Source organism: Candoia aspera, chromosome 1 (genome assembly GCF_035149785.1).
Source record: "Candoia aspera isolate rCanAsp1 chromosome 1, rCanAsp1.hap2, whole genome shotgun sequence".
NCBI lineage: Eukaryota > Metazoa > Chordata > Lepidosauria > Squamata > Boidae > Candoia > Candoia aspera.
The window spans coordinates 86,025,684-86,050,691 of record NC_086153.1 but is presented as its reverse complement, the minus strand read 5'-3'; the positions used below and the strand labels follow the sequence as shown (position 1 = coordinate 86,050,691).

At 37.6% G+C, this 25,008-nt stretch overlaps 1 protein-coding gene across 1 annotated transcript; it reads right to left on the bottom strand.

Moving 5' to 3' along the window:
* Nucleotides 1-3,258: 3,258 nt before the first annotated feature.
* Nucleotides 3,259-25,008, bottom strand: PPIL4 (peptidylprolyl isomerase like 4). Its single transcript, XM_063308748.1, has 13 exons — nt 24,869-25,008; nt 23,363-23,430; nt 22,981-23,045; nt 19,156-19,273; nt 18,052-18,194; nt 17,287-17,383; nt 15,909-16,025; nt 14,679-14,803; nt 13,406-13,472; nt 12,301-12,412; nt 11,521-11,617; nt 9,738-9,870; nt 3,259-4,723 (listed from the first exon to the last, which is right to left on the bottom strand). The coding sequence occupies exons 1-13, from the start codon at nt 24,936-24,938 to the stop codon at nt 4,505-4,507; spliced, it is 1,431 nt and encodes a 476-aa protein (XP_063164818.1). The 5' UTR covers nt 24,939-25,008; the 3' UTR covers nt 3,259-4,504.

The window sequence follows — 25,008 nt, the reverse complement described above, 5'->3', positions numbered from 1 at the left end:
TTGGTTTAAAAACAGACCTTGACCTTGGATGGAAAATTCAGAATCTTTTTTGTTTCCTTTTTGGTTCGAATTTGTAACTTTTAAGATTCTGCAAAGACAAGTTTGGTGAAAGGTGTCAGTGGCTGGAATTTTTCTTTGTGTCTCCTCATGATCAGTGCAAGCAGAATAAATTATGCAGAAGTGCATACACACACGCTGTGTGTCTGGGTATGTTTTCAATGTGTAATTTAGACAGTCTGCGAAATTCTGTACTCATCTGAATTACAAACTAGTTAATTCTTATACTTTTACCAATTGCAGCTGTAGTGTTACCGTATAAATATATGTAAATTCGTTATGGTACTCAGGTGTTGATATGATTTGGTTACTACTACTACCAGTTCTAAAATATACAAAAACCTGTGCTAGGATTTACTTCATTAAATTGTGTCCTGGAGGATTACATTACAGGGGGAAATTTGGAGTGGGGAATGTTCATTTTTACAATTTGAGGGGAAAAAACTGATGAATGAGATTGCTTTATGTGTAACTAGCTCCAGATATACCATTATAAGCACATCTTATTCTTCTGTGAGTTTTTAAAATTCCACTTAACTCTACGGGCTGCTAGCTAGACACCTCACTTGCAGTTTTGGAGACCAACCCTTGCCTCTAATGTGCCAAGGAATGAATTTGGATTTGATAATTTTATTTCTGAATGTCTGTCACATACTGCAGCACATTTGAAAAAATGGTCAACTAATTTGATGCCTTTGAGTTAGTTTTGACTCCTGGCAACTGCCTGGACTAGTCCCTGCAGTTTTCTTGGCAAGATTTCAGAAGTGGTTTGCCATGGCATTGGTATAGGGGTTAAGGCTGAAAGAGGGTGACTGGCCAAGGCTTTGTGTCTAAGGCAGAACTTGAACCCCCAGTCTCCTGGTTTCTAGCCTGGTGCCTTAACCCCTACACCAAACTGGCTCTCTGGTCAATACATCTGTCTAAAGAGAACTATATGCAGGTGAGTGATATGATACAGTCACCCCATTCCAAACCCTTGCTGAGTGTTTATTTAGTCAAATGTACATCTGCCTGCTTCCTCCTCGAGAAATATCTTGTGAAAATTCACAACCCCCATCCCCCACCTCCGCCTCCCATTAACTGTATGTGTCCTCCTGTACAGTGAAAATGTCCCAATCCCACTTCTCTTCAGTTGGTCAGATTCAGTGACTGTTTCTCAACCTGCAGCTTTGGTACACAGGAAAGGGGAATTTGGGTTTCTTTCCTTTGCTCTCGGCTGCTTCACTCCATTCCCCTGGTGTCTGTCGACATTCTCGCCATCATAGTCTTACCCTCTGAAAGTGGGAAGACAGGTATTTCCTATGCCTACATTATTTGTTCTCAATATACTTCGCCTGCAAACTTGGTGTTACCCAGGTCTACTGATCTCTCCCTCTTGAGTTGTTTGATTCTAGAGACATGCTAAACGATCTGGGCAGCAGCAGCTAGCTTTGGGTGCTCCTTGTTCAAACTGAAACATGTGTTGGACACCCAAAATGTGATCGTTCCAGGCAAAGGTGGTTCAATAAAGGGGAAAATTGGGAAAAAGCAAGACATCAGTGGTGACAGTAACTGGAAGAGAAGGACAGACGAGGGCTGGAAACATCAGGGGCGGGCTGGCCAGTGGGTTATGCCACATTGGGAGCCTGCTCCTGCTGAGAGCTTTGTTAGGCTAGTACATCCGTGCTGGATGAGGGGAGAGAAGGGAAGGGGCTGGGAAGATTGGGAGGATGGATGGGTTGGTGGGACAAGCTGCACAGGGAGCCATGGAGGGAAGAGAGAGGGCAATGAGCACCAATCTTAACTTCTAAAATCAGTCTGGGTGCCCTCCAGATTTTGTTTCTGACCAAAGTGTTCTGGGTTGTTTTTGCTGAACCATGGCTGAACTAAAATGGTTGAGAAGTCAGGAACACAATGGTTTGTATCAGATTCAAGAAAAAAGGTGTTTTCCATTTTGTGCCCACCTCTGTTTGATTTCCTTCAAGGCTGCAGAGACAACTCTGCCCTGGGAGACTGCTCTCTCCCTACATCCCAAGTAGAGGGCATCTATGCCAGTTCCTTGGTTGTACTCGGGTGCCTTCTCAGGGCAGGATACAAGCATACTACTAAACGTTAAATAAATACTTAAAGATGCTGCTTGGCTCCAATTCGGTCCTGCTTTCTCTCCCACACTGAATGCTTTTGCAGAACTAGGTTAAAAGCAAATGGTCCATACTCACAGAAAGCGTAGTGCCTTTGCTCAAGAGACCAGAAAGGCTCGGCTGGCTGTGCCTTTGCTGTATCCATAAGGAGATGCAAAAGGCTACAGTGCGCTTGCAATTCTCAAGGAAGTTCAGCCTATTTTTTAAGGCACACTGTTATTGATTTTGACGAAGTACAATGTACAGATTATAACTCATTTCGTGGAAACATTTCTACTTCCTTAATGGGCAACTCCTTTTAACACTTCAGACTTTGATTTAGCAAACGAGGAAGGGCAAGCAGCATTACAATGCAAAGGTCATTGCCATGTGAGAAGTCAAAATCATAAACACCAGTGTGTTAGCTCCATTAGAACATTTGTTTGCACCAATTAATCTTATCAACAAATGGGTTTTGTTCTCTCTCCTGCTTTTTGCTGCATTGTGATTGCTCCCCCTCTCACTGCATTGGCCTTGATGGAATTGCCATGAGAAGCACGTAAGGAAATGGCCCAGGTGCCTTTTTACTGCTCCTATTTTAGCACACGGCTTAAACTGTTTAGCAAAGAATGGGGAAGATAAAAGCTTTCAGAAGAGTTTGACACAGTTCTAAAATGTATATTATTCTAAGAAAACCTGCAAGTTTATAATATTTATTTCTTGTCTTTTAGCTTCCCAGAGAAAATTTCCTACAATTTCCTGCAAACATGGTTAACTTGGAATCTTAAAGCCATCCAGTTGCAGTCAGATCATGGATAACTAGGTGAGGATTTCAGTCAGATTTGAAACAGAGGTGCAAGCCTTTTTCAGGCTGTGGACTGTTCTTGAGAAGCATGGTAGGGCAGCAATTAGGAGGGAATGGGACAAAATATACTAGTCTTACAATTAATACAATTAAGGATTACTCACCATACAAAGAATACTTTTCCTTTTCTTTCACACTAAACAACTACAATTTGCTAGGGATCTACTAGTGGCTACATGTACATCTGATTTGCCCATTCTGGTTTAGAATCATTACTGTGATGCTAACACAATTGAATTGTTCTTTCACTGCATGGTTTAATATGAACAAATAGTCCACAGATGATGACATGCATTTGTGAAGAATGCTTTAAGGGAGAAAATCTAACAGTCATTTACAAATTACTTTTTTTTTAAAACATAATAGCTAATAAAAGGGTCTAGTTAAAAAAAAAACTAGAGACAGAAAAAATTACCCTGTTGCAGTTTATACCTGTAGCTATAGTTTAACAAGCATGTTCTTTTTTGCTGATACTGTTTGCTTATAGCAACAAATAGTTGTGTTTTCCAGAACAAGTAATCTATCGCTTTCTCATTGGCATAATATTATAAATTGCTTTCATAAAATGAATGTGCTTAGAACAAGTAAAAAACCTACCACATACGTATGTGGGGATGGGGGCTGATAGCTTCTACATTAAGAACGTGTAATTTTACATTAGCAAACAGTGCTGAATTTTAAAAACTAAATCCCAGTATAAAACCTTTGCTATACCTTCCTAATTGACATAAACTCTACTTACACGTTTGCTGGACTAGGTGAATGTTGCTGTATTAAATGGCAGTGAAACTAAACATGTGCATGGAGATATTGCAGCCACTACAAAATGGGGATCTCTTTTGTGATAATCCAGATGTATCCCTATAGTATACTGCTACAGTGCGAAGTGATGCCTCTCATTTCCTCTCTGAAAGGAAAGGTACTGAGAGCCACTTCCATGAGATGAACTCTTAGAAGTACTATCGGCACATGTGAGTGCATGTGACGAACTATGCATCATACTATTTATTTGTATAGATACAACAGGAAGCCTCAGCTGGCAACAAGTTTGTGAGACAAACACAGATCTCCCTTATCTCATGTAATAGTACACTCTTCACTCATCAATAGTTTCCTTTAAGAAAAAGGGAAGTAAACTCATCCTGTCTTGAATAATGTCCTCAATATTCCTCTTAGAATATTAAAAGTGATTTAGAATTCCCTTCTGGCGGTAGCAACAGTAAATTGCTATGAGTAATAACCCAAAATGCTGCAGATTCCTTGCTACTCTTCTGTAGCATGAATTCCTCTGATGTCCACAATCTGCAACTTCCAAACACAACAAAGACAGCAGCAGAATCCACCCAATAAAGACATCCTCCCACAGAACTCCACGGCGCAGAGTCAGAGAGGGAGGTTGAAGACGTCCGGGAAGGGGAGGCACTGCAGCAGTTTCTAATGGCGGATAAATGCTGGGGAACGGCTGCTTTCCATTAATCCACTTTCATTTATATTTGGACTTTTCCTTATCTTTGGACTTCTTGGGGTTCCTGCCTGACTTTTTCTCTTCATGCAGCTCTCTTTCCCAGGCTTCCTCGGGATGCTTGTCTTTAGACTTTTTGTGGTGGCTTTCTCTCTCCCGAGAATGGCTCCGGCATCTCTCTCGCTTGTCACTTTTTCTTTTCTCCCTACTACATTCTTCTCTGTGCCTTCGGTTAGGTTCCTGGTAGAAGAACGATGAAAAGGCAGTTATTTGCATGTTGTACAGACAGTGGAAGGATCAGGAGGGTAGAGAAGAGTAGCAGGTAGACCACGAACGGCTTTCAAATTCTGCCTTATTTTCATGTTATCCTAGCTCAGGGTTTCTCAGCCAGGGTTCGGCGGCACCCTAGGGTTCTGCAAGAGGTCACTAGGGGTTCCCTGGGAGATCATGATTTATTTAAAAACTTATTGCAAATTCGGGCAACTTCACATTAAAGAGGTAAGTTTCATTCTTTACTTTTAGTTTAAGAACACTGTTAATGCATGTATACAGGCCTACCCATGAAACTAATACAATAATTTTGTAACTTCTGGCCTATATTTGAGCCTGAATGTGCAGGGGTTCCCCAAGGCCTGAAAAATATTTCAAGGGTTCCTCCAGGGTCAAAAGGTTGAGAAAGTCTGGTTTAAAGTATTAGTTAATGTACCTAATTTATGATTGCTGACTTAAAACAGGTAACAGTCGTTGCTAGAAATCAGTCTCTATTTAATTGATGAAATTAAGCCAGTGATTTTCAATCTTGGAGTCAGTCACAGATGTTTTTGAGTACCTCCAGAGAAAATTAACTATGAGATTTATCAATCAATCAATCAATCAATCAATCAAATTTCTCTGCCGCCCATCTCGTACACAACTCTGGGTGGCTTACAGAGATGCCTCTTGGATGCAGCAGCAGCAGCCAGCTCTCCCGACAGGAGAAGATAAGGGGCAGCTGCATTCATGTGCGCATGCGTATCTGTGTGTCAAAATCAGCAGGATGGTAGCTGAAGCACCTGAAGCAAGCTCCACTTCTTTTGAACGTGCCCATGGACACACATTAAAAAGGGGTAGAGCCTGCTTTGCAACGCTCGCTCTGCCATCTAGCCTATTTTCTCACACACACACACACACACACACACACACACCCTTTCAAGCACTGTTGATAAAGGAACAAGGTGAGATGCCTCAGATCCCCAGAAGAGGAGCATGTCATTCTTCCTAAATATCCCTAACAAGGGAGGAGGAAAATCATCCTGTCCTACATCTTGTCCCATTGAAGACAAATAAAGCAGCAGCTAAATACAAAGAAGCATCCTTTTACACGTGATCCATTTCTTTTGTGAATGGGTGCATCACTATCGGCATGAAGCCATTCATCTAATATTGTGTGTGAATGGTTTCCCCTTTTGAGGCAGGCTTAGGATTTTACTATTGCCATTCATGTGACTGATGGAAGGAAAGACATTTTACACAAACCTGTAAAGTACCCTAATTTTTTTAAACACCAAAAAATAAAGAACCGTGAAAACAGATTTCTTGGAAGAGGAGTTATTACTACTAAACAACAAACAAAAATACACAAGACACTGAATAATTTCTTAGAAGTTCTGCTTTCAACATATGACAGAAATGAAAATCAGCTACCTAAACTGAAATAACAATATTAGTCCTGTGTCAAAGAAACATAATAGAAAATTTAAAAGACCAACCAATCACCATGAAATCAACAATCAGAATATGGAAGAAGAGATCTATTCAGCACAAATATATAAAAAAACCATCACACAAGTACTTACGTGGGCATGTAATACTACATATAAACTAAAGAAACTGAAAACCACCTATATTTTTATGCCACTTGTTTTTCAGAAAGTTTTCTGCTTAACTTCTTACTCAGAGCTCTCATACCCTGTCAGCATTCTGCAACTTTCGCTGGGTACTTCATCTAACACACCTGAGGTGAGGGAATAAGAAGAGGTACTCAACTGTTGCCTTCACAATACCTTCTACTACCTTACATAATCATGACTTTATTTTGTTGACTCTATTCTTATTCCCTCACTTATACCTCTATGTAAAATGTTATATTCTAGGGATAGGCAATCTAGTCCCTTGATTTTATTTTAGGTTGTAACACCCATAATTCCTGGCCACAAGCCATGCTGGTGTGGGCAGCAAATACTATTATCCAAGGTATCTGGAGAGAAAGTTGCTTTGCCCTGCACTCATGTCCAGATGCTACCAAGATTAGTAAACCTGTAATTACTTAAAAATAATCATCAGGTTTGAACCTTGATGTGTCATAAAACTATATCATATACTCTGGAAACAAGCCTAATAGCCCTGTGGTACCCCTTCTCTTGGTGCTACTTGTATATTCCCTCCCACCCCCATCTGTTCTGGAGAAGATCAAGGCAGGGGAAGGAAGGAAAGAACAGAATATCCTCCTGCTTGAATGTGTGTTTACCTATGCAACTTGGGAGGAACCAACTGAGGAAATTTAAACTCTTAGTAACTATTCCACTTTATTTCTCTTAGTCAATATCAGACATTTCACTTTTGTTTGCAAACTGGATTCTGTTGGGGTGGAGAAGAACATGAAGGCAAAGATTGCAAAGTTCAGATTCCTATGTTCCCATATTTCACAAAGTATTGAGACTACTGACCATACTATTACAGTAAGTGGGAAACATCCTATACAAAATTGTTAAATCAAGATACCTCTGGAGATTAAAAAAAAAACCCCAAACTAAAGTGAAACAAAGAGTTGCAAAGGCTGTTTATAAAAGTTTAAGGAATGCTATGTTTGTGAATCACATGGTTTAATGACCTGAGTTACAACACTCCTTGGGAAAGGTATCTGATTTGATTTTCAGCTAAGCTTTTCTCTTCCTGATTTAACTCTGCTGGTCCAGTGCAGCAGCTCTGATGACCTGCAAGGGTATGATCCCATATGTCTGCTCTCTGTATCACTATCTCAAAAGTATTTTTTCCCAGTTTATATATTTATATATTTATTGAAACAGAAAAAATATCCACAGAGAGCAGAAAATAAAAAAGGAATGGATGAAATGATAAAATATCAATAAATATACAGGAAACCATTCCTGCTTAAATTTGTTCAAGCTTCTGTTATAAATATACTCTTAATTTTGCTATTGCTGTGTATTCCCCCAAGTGTTTTTTCCAAGTCTGGTATCATTAGTAAAGTGTTGCTTTTCCAGTGTTGAGCCAGATTTGTCCTTGTGACCATCAGCATACATCTTAATAAATTGAATTTTTTTTAACGTGTTCTGGGGCAATTCCTAGTAAGAAAAGAAAAAAAAATCCTGAGGTTTCAATTCAAACTTTGTTTTAAAATTTTTGGAATAATGTGTCTTTCTTTCCAGTACATCTTTTTTTTTTCAAACAACAACCACATACAATAAAATGTTCCTTCTTTACACAACATTTCCAGCATTATTTGTTGCATGATTTACCTATTTTTGTGATTAGTAACAGTTATGTAACATCTGTAAAACATTTTATGCCAATTTTCTCTTAAATTACTGCTCCTCAGAAAAGTTGCAACCCATAATTTCAATCTACTCTAGGCAACTAATTTAGTCATGCCAATTTACTAGCAGAAGAGGTTTTCTAAAATAGCCTTTTCTTTCCTTCATTATTAAAGGTAATCCAGTTATTGAGGGTTTTTGACACAGACAGCACTTTAGAACAATATTAAGTCAACAGGTTCCGGTTTCAAGGAGCTTACGGTTTATAATTCACCAGGAAAAGACTATCTGCTATGAGAGGGAAATCAAATCTCAGCTAAAAACATCCAAGCAGAAAATAACCATCAGGCAACTAGAGAGACAGGACTGGATGAAAGGGCTAAGTTCAAGGGTGAAGAGAGAGAGTTGATCATAATCAGCATATCAGTAGTTCTGAAAACCCTGGAATTAGATGAATTACTTAGGATGCCCAGGGAATACTTGGCCAAGAACAGACAACTGATGGACTCCATGTTGGAGAGAACACCAAGGTTTCCCCTTATCTGCAAATGAATAATTAAGCAGGTAGCAAGAGAACTACTTTAAGCCAGTATCAGAAACAGAGCATGAAAGCAGCAGGATGGGGAGAGAAATAGGGCATATTAAGGGAACAGAGCATGCAAAGAGTATGAAAGCAGGCAAATAACTACGATTTAGCAGTGAATCTGGTGAGGACAATGCAGAAGCTGCCTCCAAAGAGAAAACAGCAGTGCAAAAGTGCAGGCCAGAGGAGTAAGTGGCTTGTTTTAGGAATATGGAAAACAAAGCATGTGGGAGATGGCTCTTCCTTTTATTCCCCTTACATTTCTGAAAGTAACTAGCTCAGCAAAGTTGTCATGAGTAAGGATGGCGAGCAGGGGGCTCCCATCCAGACTGTCAAGCGCATGCGTAGCACTGAGGAACTGTTCAGCCATTCAGAGAGACACAGATCGGGACCGCCTTAACCCTTGGGGGTTATATGTCTGGGTTTTTCCCACGCTTCTTCAGTTTGTTAGGATTCTTGTTAAGTACTAGTAATAAATATTAGAGACCAGTTCATTGTCTCAGTGTGTTTCCTGGTAGTTAGGACAAAAGTTTTTTTTACATTGCAGTTATCATTTAGCAGCTGTGCCATCACTGTGTTGCAAACCATTACTCGGAATTTGCAGCTAAGCAACAGTAAGAATCTCTAATCTCTTCCTAGCTGTTGTGGGGGGAGGGGATGAGATTAATTTTTGATAGTAACAAAGAACATTTTTTCTGCATCATAAAAAAAACCACACACAGAAGCTAATAGATCACAAGTACTTTTCAAAAAGGTGGCTTGAGTCAGATTCTTAGCTCAAGACCAGCTTTTTCCTATCTATCGGCAAAGTTGCATTTCCTGTCTTTTGGTGCAGTCATATTTAATTTAGCTTTTCTACAGAGTTAACTTCTGCAAAGGTAATGGGATTTCCAGTGGGGTGGGGAAGCCCAAAAAAGTGGTCAACGATGTGCAAGTTCTGTATTTGAAAATGGGAAAATAGGGAGTAAACTTTTCATTGATGCAAGGCCGCAAACAGGATAATACTGGAGTAGAATAGAAAAGAATGGACATTCTTAAAGCAGGCAGGTAAAACATTTACTCCACTAGACCTGTTTACTTTTCAGAGGAACAAACCATTTCAATATACCATCACAATAAAAGGACAAGCATTTGATACCTTAGATTTTTTGCTTCTCTTCTCATCCTCATCAGTGTCGTCTGAGTGATGATGTCTCCTCTTTCTATCGTCATGCCGGTGGCTGGGTCTGGCTTCCTCCTCTTCATTCTCCAGCACGAGGTCATATTTGGAGCTTCAGATATCTGTTAAGGAAAGCGTGATCAACAGGGCTGCCAGAAGGCAATGGGGGCTGGGAAGGAGAGAAAATCCATAAATATAGGCAGTGTATTTGAGCAGGTTGGCCAGTAAAGTGCAAGGAAATAATCTGGCAGCACTGGCAGATATACATGAATCAATAGCAAACCATTCCAGTATTTCTTCGTGGTAATTTTTGCCAAGCTTTTAAACACAATTCTGAATGGAAAAAGTTTTAATCATCCAGTCTTACATGTTTCCATGAGAATTAATCCCAGATTTTCTATTTTGTAACTGTTCTAAGACATAATTTTGTAGTTGCTGAAAGATGTCTGCATGGTGAACTGATGGTAGCCCTTCACTTCACAGCTTTAACAGTCAACTTTCTTGCATGATCCAGCCAGAATGTAAAGCAAAACTGTCCATGTAAACAACATTAGGCCTTTGAAAAATGGAACTCTGAGAGAGACACTTAATATATGATCTCCCAAATTCACAAGAAAATTGAAATTTAACTAGGAGGAACTGTAGCAAAGAACCCCACCGTATGGAAACATTTTTCCAACCGTTAAACGCTTGTTTTTGACTGCAGTTAGAGAGTGACACTGCTTATTTCCTACATCACAAAATTATAGCCTAAATAGGCATTCAACTGAGTTTGTTCAGTTAGAGACACTTAGGAAAAAGAGAAAAAAAAGTACTTGCCAGTGAACATTTCATTTCCTAAATTCAGCTTGGCTCTTCACTAAATATTACATGTATGAAAATTACATAAGAGAGTTTACATAATAGCCCCAAGAAAGTAAGTTTTGAAATTAGATATTGCTAACGCAAACCTATCCACTAATACAATATTCAGCATATCAGATCTAGGGGTATTTAGCAATCTCTAAAAATATTTTAATATTACTGTATAAAGGACAGGTAGCCCTCACTTAACAACCATTCATTTAGTGATAGTTCAGGCTTAGGACAGTGCTGGAAAAACCAACTTATAGTCGGTCCTCACATGGCCATCGCAGCATCCCCCGGTCACGTAATCACGATTTGGGTGCTTGGCAACTAGTTCGCATTTATGACCATCGCAGTGTCCTTTGGTCACGTAATTGCCATTTTCAACCTTCCTGGCCAGCTTCTGGCAAGCAAAATCAATGGGGAACTGCATGATTCACTTACTGACCATGTGGTTCGCTTAATGCCCACAGTGATTCACTTAATGACCACCGCAAAAAGGTCGTAAATTTGGGTTAGATTTGCTTAATGATCGCTTTGCTTAGCAACCGAAATTCCAGTCCCAATTGTGGTTGTTAAGTGAGGACTACCCATAGAAGTATATTCCATCTGTTCTGAATAGTTTCATATACATATTAAATATAATAGATGTTATTGTTCTATCTATCTTTCTACTTATCTGAAGACAGAATGGTGTAATGGTTAAGGTGCTGGACTAGGAGCAGGGAGATCAAGTTCTAGGCTAGTCCTCCCTTCGCCATGGAATCCAGCTGGGTGACTTTGGGCCAGTCCCACTCTAACAGCCCTGGACTGGGAAGTCAAAAATATCCATCTACCAACCCACAACAGACCAGCATGACACTGCTTTTAAAACAACTATTAATACTTTATACAATGATATAACTGCTCAGGATACTCTTGCTTGGGCTTTACTTTCTCCTTCAGACTTAATTTAGAGGTTTTGCTGTGATCTTTTTCATATTCTTTGAAATCCTCCTTGGTATACTTCCCACCTGTTTATAAAAAGAGAGATAAGCTGACATTAATTTTGAATGCAGGACTGTATAAAAATAGCTGTTAACTACTGCTGTGCAAAATAAACTAATTCAGGGGAGATACTAATGAGATGGGCTCCAGCAGAAATATTTCAGAAATAGTTAAGGGCTCTGAGATGTGCCTGTGGTTAGACCCCCTGCAGAAATCTAAACAAATACTTTGTGACAATTTTTATGATAAGCAGAGTAGAGATAGTCTGGTTCACAAAGGAAAGCTTTCTCAAATGTCACTCTTCAGCAAAAATTAATGCCAGTTCTAATAAGAGAGACATGCATACTCTGATCAAGTTCAAAGAGTCTGAGCTACTCCATGCCAGTCTACCAGCTACAGCATTAATCCTCATAGTACTGATCAAGCCATCCCCACAGCCAAAAACTCACCATACCCACATGCATCTATTAGGCAAATAGAATTTCCCATCTGCAGAATTACAAGATTGAAAAGTAGGATATGTGCCTTTATAAAGAAGGGAGAAGGGATCGTATCTGAAGATATTTCCTGGTCAACAGATCTAAATCTGACAAATAATTTCATTAAAAATGAATTCCTGTGTCTCTCCCAAAGCAGATTTGATAATGCCTATCATATAAGGAATTTACAATGGGAGGAATCAATAGAAATAAGTCATACATTTCGTTACCTTTTCCTTTCCATTTAACCTTTGCAACAGATTGGCTAAAATCAACATGTATTCGCCTGTCATCTATTAAGACATTATCCATCTTAAAGTAAGCTTTCTCACAATCTTCTTCCTGGTATACGTTTCAACAAAAAGTAGAATTAAATTTAGAAAATTTTACAACCACTCTTGGATGCCATCCTAGAAGTGGAAAAAGTAATATTACCATAAAAATTCTGACAGCATTAATACTGCCTCCCCTGCAGAGACAGCTTAGAATGCACAATGCCAATGCCGTGTTGTCAAGCAGAATCTGACTTTAATATAGAAGTCCAGCATTAAGGCACTAGAAGTTTCAGGGTTTTACAAGGAGTTGTTACAAAAATGGAATCACAATTGCTTCTGCAGAATACCAGTCTGTGGCTGTATTCACATGACAGACTGAGGCACAAACTAATCAACTACATTTTAAATTAGCATGTTATGTGAACTTGGTCCATGTGGTTAATTAATTGTTAATGAGAAGTAGGTAACAGTGAACAACAGTTAGATTAACTATAGGTAGCCAGGTTATGCAAATAAAACCTGCCTGCAAACCAAGGGATCCCAGAACGTTTCAAACACATCCATGTATTGATTTTCAGAGGCCACTTTATTTTTGTACATAATGGTAAAAGAGAGGGAATCCTCCCATCTAATAATTTGTTAGGTACATTTGAGAAGATGTGAAGAGCCCAATTTTTTGTTTTAGTTTTTTGCTAGTTACCAAGAGATGTTAGTTTCCAAGGGATGTTTGGCACCATCATGTTCTTGGTGCTCACCACTTGAGCATGTTCCCTATTGTACCTCATTGCACTTCATTTAAAAAGAATAAAATGAAAAGGTAGTAATAATAATAATAATTATTATTATTATAAGTGGTCCCCAGATGTAAATTAGTGAACCTAGAAATACATCAGATAGGGAACTGGTATGCAGACTAAGCAGGAATTTCTTTCCCTAATGCCTGCAGCTGAGATGTTTTGAATGTTAACTGCTCTTTAGTGAAGTTGTACATAAAGAATTCAGTTTGGTAACAACACAATCTTCTCATACAGCTAAACAACATATACATACAGCCACATACCTTCTCAAACTCAATGAAGGCATAGCAGAGAGATTCACCAGTCTTCCAATCTCGAATCACTTCACAACTGAAAAATCGACACAATTTGTTCAGGAAACCACCCAAATAGCAATTGTATGACAGTGTTAAGATTTTTTTTTTTAAAAAGCCATGGAAATCACCCCACAGCCTCCACAGCAGTCGGTCTGTGCAGGTCCTTGTAAGCCACTATGGCATCAGAAGATGCAGTATGAATGTGGAGGCACTTAAGATTTGACAAGAACGTGTGAGGTTAGTAGAACTGCAGATGGAAGTCTTGCTTCTCATCTTCTATCCTCTAGAGCTACCTTTAGACGCATACATGAGTTCAGGTTAGGGCAAATTCTAATTTAATCCAAGTTAATGGGGTCAGTGAAGATCACTGGGTTCATCCTGAACATACTAAACAGATAGTACACTAAGTTTTAAAAGATTTCCAGATTAGTACTTGCACTGAAATGGCTGTATTAATATCCATGCATTGCTCATGTATATTTATTTTGTATTTATTTTATATTTTAACTGTTTTAATTGTAATTGTTTTATGGTTTTATTTTTGTAAGCCGCCCAGAGTCACTCGCTGAGATGGGCGGCTATAGAAATCAATCAATCAATCAAATAAATAAATAAATAACTGCACTAATTTAGAACATTGATTTAGGATACAAAAAAGCCACTTAAAAACTGAAGAGAATAGACACACATATATTACAATAAATCAGAAGGGAAAAAGTGCTGGAATATTCTACAGTAGTTTTTTTTTCCTAATGCTTAATAAATGCCATTGTAATAGTTGGTTCTCAGACTAAGGATTCAAGCAGCCATTGTTGATAATTCACAGCTCTCCCTTTAGCAGAAAAGAGATCTGCCTCCTCCCGGGTGCATGATAATACTGTGAGTAAAAGACTCAAAGTCCCTACCCTAAGATACACATAAATATATTGATTTGAAATTGAAAACAGTTCACATGCTGAACTTCCGCTATCACTACTGCTTTCATCTTTCTAAAGCCTGCTAAAGGGAACTTTGTGAGATTCTTGCTTGGGAAAAACCACTTTCAGTTTAGGCAGTCACCAAAGGTCTGACAGGTATTTCTACCAATAAAAAGGAAATAAGTAACTATCTAAATAAAGTCTCTTGCTAGGTCAACAAGACTAAAAGATGCTCTTTGTACAATAGTTTATTAGCAAGAAGTACATTTTGCACTTTTTAAAAAGGTCTGCTAATGTAGTCTTTGCAAATGTTCAACACTTACCTTTTTATTGGACCAAATCGGGAAAATATGATTTCAAGGTCTTCATCAGTTGTCACAGGATTAAGTTTGCAGACAAAAAGAACATTTTCAGGTGGTTTGATATCTGCATCAGGTAAGTCTCCAACCTGAAGGACAAAACAAGATGGATTACTTTATTCCAACACTCCCACAATTCACCCTTATGAACTTGATACACATTTGTACCAAAATGACTCCTTTTTAGGATGGTGAGAACATGTGCATGATTATTTTGTAGCCTTAAGGATGCAAAAGGTAGACCTTTCAGTTTTGTGACCTCTCACTGCTGAGGTGCCTAAAAGATTATAGTCTTCTTGAAAGCAGTATGCTCCTGAGCTATCACCGAATTAGCAATTTGTGAAGAAGGCAAGATTAATCTTTTTTTTTCCCCATTTGTGACTTCTAAGATGCTATAAAGATTAAGGACTGATTCAAAAGCACTAATTACAGTGTCAAGTGGTAACCTGACTTACCAATGATCATATACTTACTTTTACTAGCCATCACAGAAAAAACATTAAAGAGATTTATCAATTTAAATTGTTTTTAATACAGCTGATTCATACATTTCAGTGAAAAAAAAAGCTCAAGAGATTAGATGATCTTAAACAATCTTTATTCATGTCTTACAGTGAGTAGGGATGACTAAAGCTTTTGTGGTAAAATAGTAAAAGTTGTTATTACATGCTGGGTACTTTTACATAAAATCTGGCTCTACATATTTGTCACCCTAGAGACAAGAGAAGAATGGAGGAAGTAGTGACCAAGGCCTGGGACTTGCCACCAGCCCTTCCCTCAGGGAATGAATTGGAATTTAGTTTACAACTTACTCCCATCTAGGAGGAAGCTTCACATCAAATGAGTTGCTGACCACAAGCCAGATCTGTCTGTAACTACACTTTGACAAATGCTTACATAAGTTTAGTACAATACCTTTGAAACTAAAATACAAGCTCAGGTGCACATTTAATTTGCATTTCCAGTTCTTTAACAGGAGAGTGCTTCTGCATATGGATTGCTTTAATCATATTTATCATATAGCAGTTAAAATACTTTAGATTTCATTTTAAAACAAGTTTTATATTTAAGAGGCAAAATTTGCCAAAGAGCATAGAGCATACCAGACTTAATGTAGCAATGGTATTATTTCTATTTACATAAAGCTAAGCACCTGCATATCTGAAGTTGAAGAATCAGATCAGATATATTTACCATTTCCAAGAGAATAGCCTGTGTTTTTGCCTCTTTCTCTGCCAGAATTTCTTCCATTTCATCCACAGACCTGCCTTTGAAGTCATCGATTTCTTCATCAGCTCCTATCCTCCCACTCTATCTTACATAAACACAAATAGAGACAGACAGCTATTTAATACAATTTAGAATATATCCTAAACTTTATAGTGATATTAACAGCTAAAGCTAAAAGTAAGTACCAACTTTGTCATAAAAACTACTTTATTGTAAGAGCGCAAAGCAGTTTACTTGAAAGGGCAGGCAGCTAGACATCCAGATGCTCTTCAGAAACATTATATAAATAGAACTTTCTGTTTTAGTTTTAGTTTTAATGGGATTTTATTCGAATTTTATTGTATATTTATTCTGTATTGTAAACCGCCCAGAGTCTCTCCGGTCGGAGGAGATGGGAGATGACAAATTTGATTGATAAACAAACAAACAAACTTTAATTCAGTCCAATACTAAGTATAAGCTCAGTTTCATTCATGCTATATTTTCAGAAGTACATAACCAGTTAGTAGAGTTACAGATTTCCTCAAAAATAATGCACATTGGAAATAACTAAAGAGAGAGATTCTATCTGATAAGCTGTTTTTCTCTTTACAGAAACCTCTAACCAGATGTGCTATTGAACTCACACTTCTACAGAACACAATTACAGGAATTCATTCTTCCCTTTTTTCTTACTTTTTCTGACAGCCGGGGATAATTTTGTTCGCCACCCAAAATCACTTGCTGAGATGGGCAGCTATACAAATCGAATAAATAAATAAATTAGTATGTGCCCCTGTGTAATTGCTATATTAATTTTTTGGAAGCATAGTTACGCACATCACTACTAATGATAGTTCCATAACATGGCATGGATAGTGTACCTTCTGGTTTCCCACAGAAGATGCACTGGCTAGAGATCAGCAGTCTGTATTGACAAAGATGTGCCTTCTCTGCAAGCACACACATAAATTACACTTCTAATGTTGTTCATTCTTTTGCAGGTATAATGGTGTGCAGTCAAATATTCCAAAAAATTGCATGTACTTAGAAATGAATACTTGTAACTGTTGCCATTGATATTTTTCTGACCCAATCTGAAGCTGAAACTAAAGTTCTATTGAGATTGGAGAACTTGTATTATTGCCAATGAAAAGGACACAGGTTCAAAACACAGTTGTTTTTATTCAGCAGTATGTCTCCTAAAGTTTTTTTTTTCAAGTCATACTTGACTCTGGGTCACAATGAGAACATAACCACAAAGTTCTGTACATCTGCAGAATTAGCAGGCAGATTAGGGAAATATTAACATATTTCTTGATCTACTCTCCACTCAATATCACAAGTTAAAAGCAACACTCACATCCAACTGTTCTTTTGTAGGCTCTGGTGAACGGTCTGGTATAGCCAAACCAGGAGGATCATCAAATGGATCATCTAAGATCACTGTATGATTTATTCTAAATAGAAAACACACTCAGTTAAAGATTAAATTCAGTGTACCATTTCACAATTTGAACCAGATTAATTCACTGCTGCATCAAAAAACACCTCCACAACAAAACTCATTTATCTGAGCACAAAGCCTACATGCTAAAGTTTATTTCAAGTCTTACACTGACAGAGAATGCATATAATGTTACTGTACAAGAGTTCTCTCTTACACATGTAGCTGAAAGCATTCATCTGGCTTATGCTGAAAGGAGATTCAACAACTGTCTTTCAGTATCAACTTCTTTTTAAATTTAGTTCATATCATTGTTCTCATCTACTACCCAAATATAGTTAAGAACTAATTGTCACACATGAAAGGTGATAGCAATACGTTCAGGAGAGAGAAAAGAAACCTTTTTACATCATAGCACATAATTCACTTATGGGATACACTTTGACAGCAAATGGTGACAACACTTGTTTAAAGAGCTTTGAAGTCATGGCAAACAGATCTATCAAAACTTTAATCTGGGTAGCATAACAGTTGGGAAAAACTATAGCTGCCTTTGATTTGGGTTTCCTAAAAACATCTGACAGACAACTGCAAAATACAATTTGCAGGCTTTGGTTTGATCCAGCAGGATTTTGCTTACACCTTGCATTTTTATCAAGTGTAGAAGTAAGATAGTAAAACCTGATGTCTTGATATGGAACAAAATCCTTGTCGACAAAGGCCTCATTAATCTTCATCAATACATCCATGCCTTCTGTTACTTCACCAAACACCGTATGTACACCATTTAGATAATCTAAGTTTTCTCCTGTAGTAATAAGAAACTAAAAAATAAAAAACCAGAGAAATAATAAATTGGAGTTGACAAACTGGTGGAAATCGTCATATATTCATTTCAGCCTATTGCTACATTAGCTGTTTTTGCTCTCATCCATCAGAAAATCTTCTGGTGTCACCACCTTTCTGTGATTTTATGGACTGAAGGCTTCACATTGTGATGATTCCAGTCTTTACTGGAGATTATTTCTGAGGTGATATGGGAGACAACTGTCCAGTCTCTACAGGAATTATTATTAGAATTCCTCCAGATTCAGTGCTATTGCCCAGTTTGGTTAACTTGTCACTCCCAACCATGCTGACATCTAGTTCCACTATGCTTTTCAGCAAATCCAGATGAACAATGCAGTCTTACAACATATCTAGAATCTATGTAGTTGATATGGTTGAATAAACTGAAGTTCAGTTTGGATGATATTTCACCCAATTGTGGAATTCTAGTGGAGAAGCGATCCATCCGCCAGAAGAATGAAGTTTGTCTCTCAGCTCTCCTTCCAAACTGTTTAAATTTGTTCCACAAAGTTGGAGATCCCTCCAGAGCAAATCAAACAGATGAAGAGAAGGATGGAAATAAAATGATGAAAAGTCTTGCTGTGTGAGTGGAATTCTACCTGAATAATGTTGGCTATAGTTCAATGCTGATGGCCAAATTGCTTGCTTTAAGTCAGATGAATTGTGCCTCTGCTATCAGACAAAAATGTTTTTATGCCTAATTCCATGTTTATGAACACTCTTGTTTGGTAACAGGCCATTTAAGATATGAAAGCATCTGGCTTTGTTACATAGTATGTGAGTACTGCAGAAGAAAAACAGATTTTCTTAATTTAGGTTTTTACATTTTCATTTTTTAAAAAAATCTCACATCTGTGCTCTGTGGTGCCTATGAACACTTTCAACTTTCACATATCGCAATCTGCTGACATGACTTTTCCAGGTCTGTGGACATACCTGAGATCCATGCTGATCACTCCCATTGTTTACCATTGACACTGTTCCCCTTTTCTTGTGCTTAATTCTTGGCACTTTCTCTGTTTCAAAAAATCTAGCTTGATCACCATACAATTTGCTGAAACAAATACAAACAGATTACCAACCAGGATAAAATTGCACAACTTTTAGATGCTATCCACATGACAGAAAAAAAATAGGGTGGCAAATAAGAATGCTTAAGTCTCTATATAACTGTGGACAAGATTTTCAGCTCATTTCTTGACATCTGTGCTAAGTAATACAAGCTTGCTTTTTAGAGGCACACTGAAATGGATTGCCTCCAGCAAATAAAAGAGCTCCTTCTGTCTAGAAAAGGATTTGAAGAAATGGCAATTTGTATGTATTATTCTCTGAAAGGATAGATAGGGAAGTATAGTAGATGAAAGAGACATTTCTCCTTTGCGGGGCTTGGGGGAATACCTATCGGGTTACAGAGATTGATTCCCTTCAGGTCAGGCTGGATTTTGGTCCTTTAGAATAAAAACTATTCAATAATTGTTCATGGTGTTTTATATCTATATATTCCATTTCAAATTTTAATTATAGTTACCCTAGAATGGCAGTCAGTTAAAAAAGCTCAGGGAAAGGTCCTCTAGTCATTTAACTGAAGTTAACTGAAAGGAACTGCAAAAGCAAGAGGGAACACTTAGATACTTGATTAAATTTGAAAATCTTGTAACACAAAACTCAGAGCATTTGCTGGGTCTTATTTGCATATTGTTAGTGAAATACAACTCAGAAACTGAACAAGTTAAAGACTGTATGATTAAATGAATGCAGAACCTAGATACAATAAATGATGTAAAACAATGGGAATTCCAGTGGAAGAAAAATAATAAACTTACATCAAAATTATATTATTTACTTAGAGAAAACTAGTATGATTTACCATTGGTACATCACTCTGGTGCTAATTGCTAAAATAGACTTCCTTCTCTAAAGATTGTTGGAAATGTAAGGACTAGCTCAGATCATTTTTTGTATTTGGAGACAATGTTGTAAAGCTCAACAGTTTTGGAAAATGATTTCTATCACAATGAAACTAATTCTAAAAGCTGAATTTCCTTTCCAACCTGCTTTTTTCTTATTAAATATTACTAAACTAGAGAATATACTGAACTAGCAGATGCTAACTGCTGCAAGGATAGACTATACATCCTACTGGAAAGGATATGCAATTCCCTCTGTAAAAGAATGGCTAATTAACTAGGAGTATGCCTTAATTTCTAAAGTAACTTCATATTAAACGTAAATGTAGCATAGAATTTAATTCAATTTGGAAACCATTTCTAGACTATAATTCTATATATGGACTTGCACCACATCTGAAATTAGGATTTCTCTTAACATAAAGTCTTAATATTCTAGCTCTATAGGATCTGTTAATTCAGAATAAGACTTCAATAGCTTGGACAGGATTTACTGTAACTGTTAATCATATTTTATGGTTTATTGTGTGCTGACTACTGCTGTTGATATTTATATAGTGCTTGGATTTTAACAACAACCTGTAGTCTTCAAAATGATGTAATATGTTCTATCAGGTAAAACCAATTAATGAAATATTGAATAGTTTAACCTAATTCTATGATGCTTGTAAGTTTCCTGTTTATACATTCTGGGTTTTATTTCACTTTGTCCCCTTTTTCTTCTTCTTTTGTTTGTTAACCCCCCCCCTTTTCTTTAAAAGATGCTTAATAAAAACATAATTAAAAAAAAGTTATCTATAGCTGGAGGGAGCAACTTTATTTTCTATGGCCATATGTTGCTTCTAACTACTTACCAGCTTAAAGTGCAGAAAATTAATGGCACCCTTCTCTACAATTTTGAGGTAGATAACACACACACACAAACGTTTAAAGAAACAGGCCCAGATACCCCCCTTAACAGGAAAATGGAAAATTCCAATCCTACTCATATGGGTGATGTGGTTCCATATGCTGTGGCCCTTGACCCCTCAAAACACACTGAGCATGGCCCTTTATCAGTTGACCACCCCATATCTATTAAATCATCTCCATTCACTATAACGGAGGAAGCTAAAATGGCAAAATTCTTAAAATTCAGATGTTCAGATTCGAAGTTCTTAAGATTCACACATGGAACCTTTGGGGTCCTACCTTCATGTGTACACTTTTCTAAAAAAAAATGGCCACCATTTAGTTTCCACAATCTATGCACTTCCTTGTTTGATGAGATCCATGTGAAGAAGGGTACTGCAATCCTTACTAGGCTGAGAACTTAGAAGTATACTGTATACTACATTTGTCTGAAAAGAAGACAACCCTGAAATTAAGACAGAAAAACCCCCTAATCTTGTTCCACTTCTGTATTCTAAGTAACTTTAAGATGATCTCACATTTTAAAGATAAATTATTGGGGAAAATCCTATTCTTCCTTTTAGGTAAATACAACATATATAACATTTATAACATTACAACATATATAATATTGTTGTAAGTCGCCCAGAGTCACTTGCTGAGATGGGCAGCTATAGAAATCAAATCAATAAATACATAAATTTAACTTTATAAAGGTTTTAACAGAATCTCCATTTCTTTAGGCAGCTGAATACTGTTTTTAGCTTATTAACTTTTAGGAAAGTCAAAAAAGAGACAACACTTTCCATATTGCTACACTAGGAGTTTTGTCTTCATTCGTTTCTTTCTTTTTAAAATAATTTTATTAAAATCAATTATAAATAGAAAAATAATTGTAGTGGCAAATGAACTTCAATAATAAGTCAATATTTACTTCTTAAACAGATAAGCAGAATGACCATGGGCGGTCAAAAAAGCAGTGGGAGCAGGAGTGACTTCCAATTTCCTGCCAGCTTCCCCATTGACTTGCTTGTGGGAAGCTGGCAGGGAGCACTGGATATCACAATCACGTGACCACAAGGATGCTGCAATGGCCACAGCTTTGCAAGTAAAACTGGTCTGAACATTGTGGAAATTTCAATTCCACAAGAGTAACGGGTACAGGATTTTTTTTTTTTTACACATTCTTTAAGTTAGTGGATTTTAGGTACCTTGATGCACCATTTGGACTAACTTGAGGGTACAAACAGACAAACACAATGAGAGTTTTAGTAGTATACAGATTAACTTAATTTCAGAATCAGAATCAGTTATATAATGGAGACTACATATTTGTTTATTTATTATTCACATCACTGAAATCATAAGACTCCTAGCGGTACACGAAAATCTTAAAAAATCTTCTTGGTGCATATATAAAACCAAAATCAAATAATTAACGTTAATCTAAAACCAGAGCAACATACCACACAAAATCATACTACGTCAGTTATCTTGTCTAGTTTTAAAAAGTCCTCACAAAGAATTCCATCTTAAGTTGCTTCTAGAAAGCCAACAGTGTTGGAGCAAATCTAACTTCCAGGGAAAGGCTCTTCCATATCACAGCGACTGTAACAGAGGCAGTTCCCCCTGGCCTTGTCCCCCTGACTTCAAGGAAGTGAAGAACCACTAATCCCCTCCCCGCTCCCCCAATGTTCATATCACGCAGGCCATTCTAAGTAGCCATTTAAGGCTTTATAGGTTAAAACCAGCACTTTAAATTCCACCCTGGATCACATATTGATCAAACTGATTGGACAACTGCATGAAGACTTCCACTATCAAAGTTCACGATTTATTCTTGTCCCAACTATAATTACTGAATAGGCAGCTCAAATGAAAGCCTGTGCAAGAAGAAATAAATTCTGCTGCATCCAAAAAGGTTTACTGACAATTATGTAAACCAAAATGAAATAATGTTTACCAAAATATGGATTCACCTCCACGGCCAGTCCCCAGGGGATCTCCAGTTTGTATGATAAAATCTCTCTGAAACAATGTGGAACACATATAACGTATTATTTATCATCATTTAAATAATCCCCTCCATAGTAGAAAGAATCTTCACTGTGTGCCAATAATTGCATAAGGCAGACTATACTATTATTTCTGTTTTACAGATGAAGAAATGAATTAAAACGTGCACACATACACATGACTAGAAAGAGGATATTTAATGTGTGTGTGTGTGTGTGTGTGTGTATATATATTAAAGTCCAACTCATATCTACTATGCAACATACATACTTAAATTATTGACCTATAAATGAGGGAAAAGCAAAGGGAAAAAAATTAGAAATACTTACCTGTATATTATGTATAAGGCAGTAATTGTAATATTTGGTCTTGCAAAGCTTCAGGAAATTTAAACAAGCTAAAAAAACAAAAACAAAAAGACAACTGAAACAGGCTGTGCCCTTTGCCTAATAAAAGAAACAAGCTCTTCTTTCATGCAAATTCACTAAAGAATGCCCAGCAAGCTGCATGAAACAAATGGCATGCCATGAATAAATGCCCCAATTAAAGTGACAGAAAAATATTACCTATTTTTTTTATCAAGTCTTTTAATAGAAAGAGAATACTGGAAGAAGCAGGACTTAATTTCAACTCAGCAGTCCATTTTTTTTCTTAATGTGGATCTCAGTCCAGCAATGCATTCCATAATCATTTAAGGACATCTGTGTTAATGCACAGCATGCCTTCTGTTCATATTAAACACAGTGTTCTAATATTTTTACCTTCATTATAGCGCCATCAATGCATACTGCCCTTTACAGAGTAAAAAAAAGCAGACTGCTGTCCTAGTTAGTTTCCAATCTAAATTCAATACAGCAGGAGGTACAGAGGAAGGTAAAAAAAGGGGAGGCGGTGACAAACAGGATAAAATATATAGTGATGCAATAATCTGGAGACATGTAAGCTTGTTAGAAAGTACCATGAGACAATGCCTTTCAGTCCTTTTTTAATAGGTTTTGTTTCTATGTTTAATAGCATCCTGATGCGTAAGAAGTTTAAATCTGAAGTTTTTCCTGCTATCTATGAGGTGAGGAAGGGTTTTGTGGCTTAATCTATGGGAATCAAGCTGCTGTAAAAGTCACATACTGTAGGAGGTTCAGTGGAAATTGGGCAGAGGAAGCTCTGTTTTGCACCTCAGAAAAGAAACTGAGAAGCCCATTAGCCAAGTTCATAAAGCCAAGTTGGCAAGTGGGAATTAGCTGTGTTTCACTGTGAAACAACAGTAAAGTGAGACTGAGGAAAAATTACATCTGTTCAATGTGTGCAGTTGTTGTTTTTCCCCAACCAATGCTTTTTATTAAATTCCAGATAAAAATTCAAGTCCGGAGTACTGAGAAGCTGCCAAAACTGGGAAGCCGATCTATAATCTTCAAAATAAGTATAACGTTATTAAAGAAATGTAGCCACCCTAAGTTTTTTAAAAAAAAAAAAATCTAGGACTTTTCCACAATCAATCCAAGACCTCTCTGGAGACACAATGCAAGATTGGTATGTTTGGATTCCACGCGAAAAGCTAGTATCAACTGCAACCTATTCCCCATCGCCGAGCCCCACCGACTGAGAGCAGCACTATCTCTGGGGCCGCTCCTACTCTGTATTTTGGGCTACCGCAGACTCTGAGGTGTCCAAAAAATGTAGCCTTTTTTTTTGCACAACGCGCTGTGCTAGCTCGTCCAAGCGCAGCAGCCCTGCTGGAGAAATTACACTGAACCAGAATTTTTCTGCAACTGCCCAAGTCTCCGGACGGGTTAGTCTTCCCCGCCCAGTAGCTGCTGCACTGCCAGAGCGGCTCCTACCTCTCGGCCTCTCCTCCGTGTACAAATCAATCACTAAGTCTCCCAGCGTGGTCTCAAGCAGCACAGCCATGGCGCCTCCCCGCGCTTCCTTCCTAGTCTTCCCACCACCGTTCACTCCTCCACGACCCCGGCATGCCTTG

What these genes read in the sequence shown, in the direction of transcription:
- PPIL4 (XM_063308748.1), bottom strand. Translation starts at nt 24,938, where the DNA reads ATGGCTGTGCTGCTTGAGACCACGCTGGGAGACTTAGTGATTGATTTG. An exon ending in GTGATCAGCATGGATCTCAG is followed by an intron (nt 18,195 to 19,155) that starts GTATGTCCACAG and finishes TTTATTTTTTAG; the next exon opens with TTTCTTATTACTACAGGAGA. An exon ending in GTTCCATATCAAGACATCAG is followed by an intron (nt 17,384 to 18,051) that starts GTTTTACTATCT and finishes TTTTCTATTTAG; the next exon opens with AATAAATCATACAGTGATCT.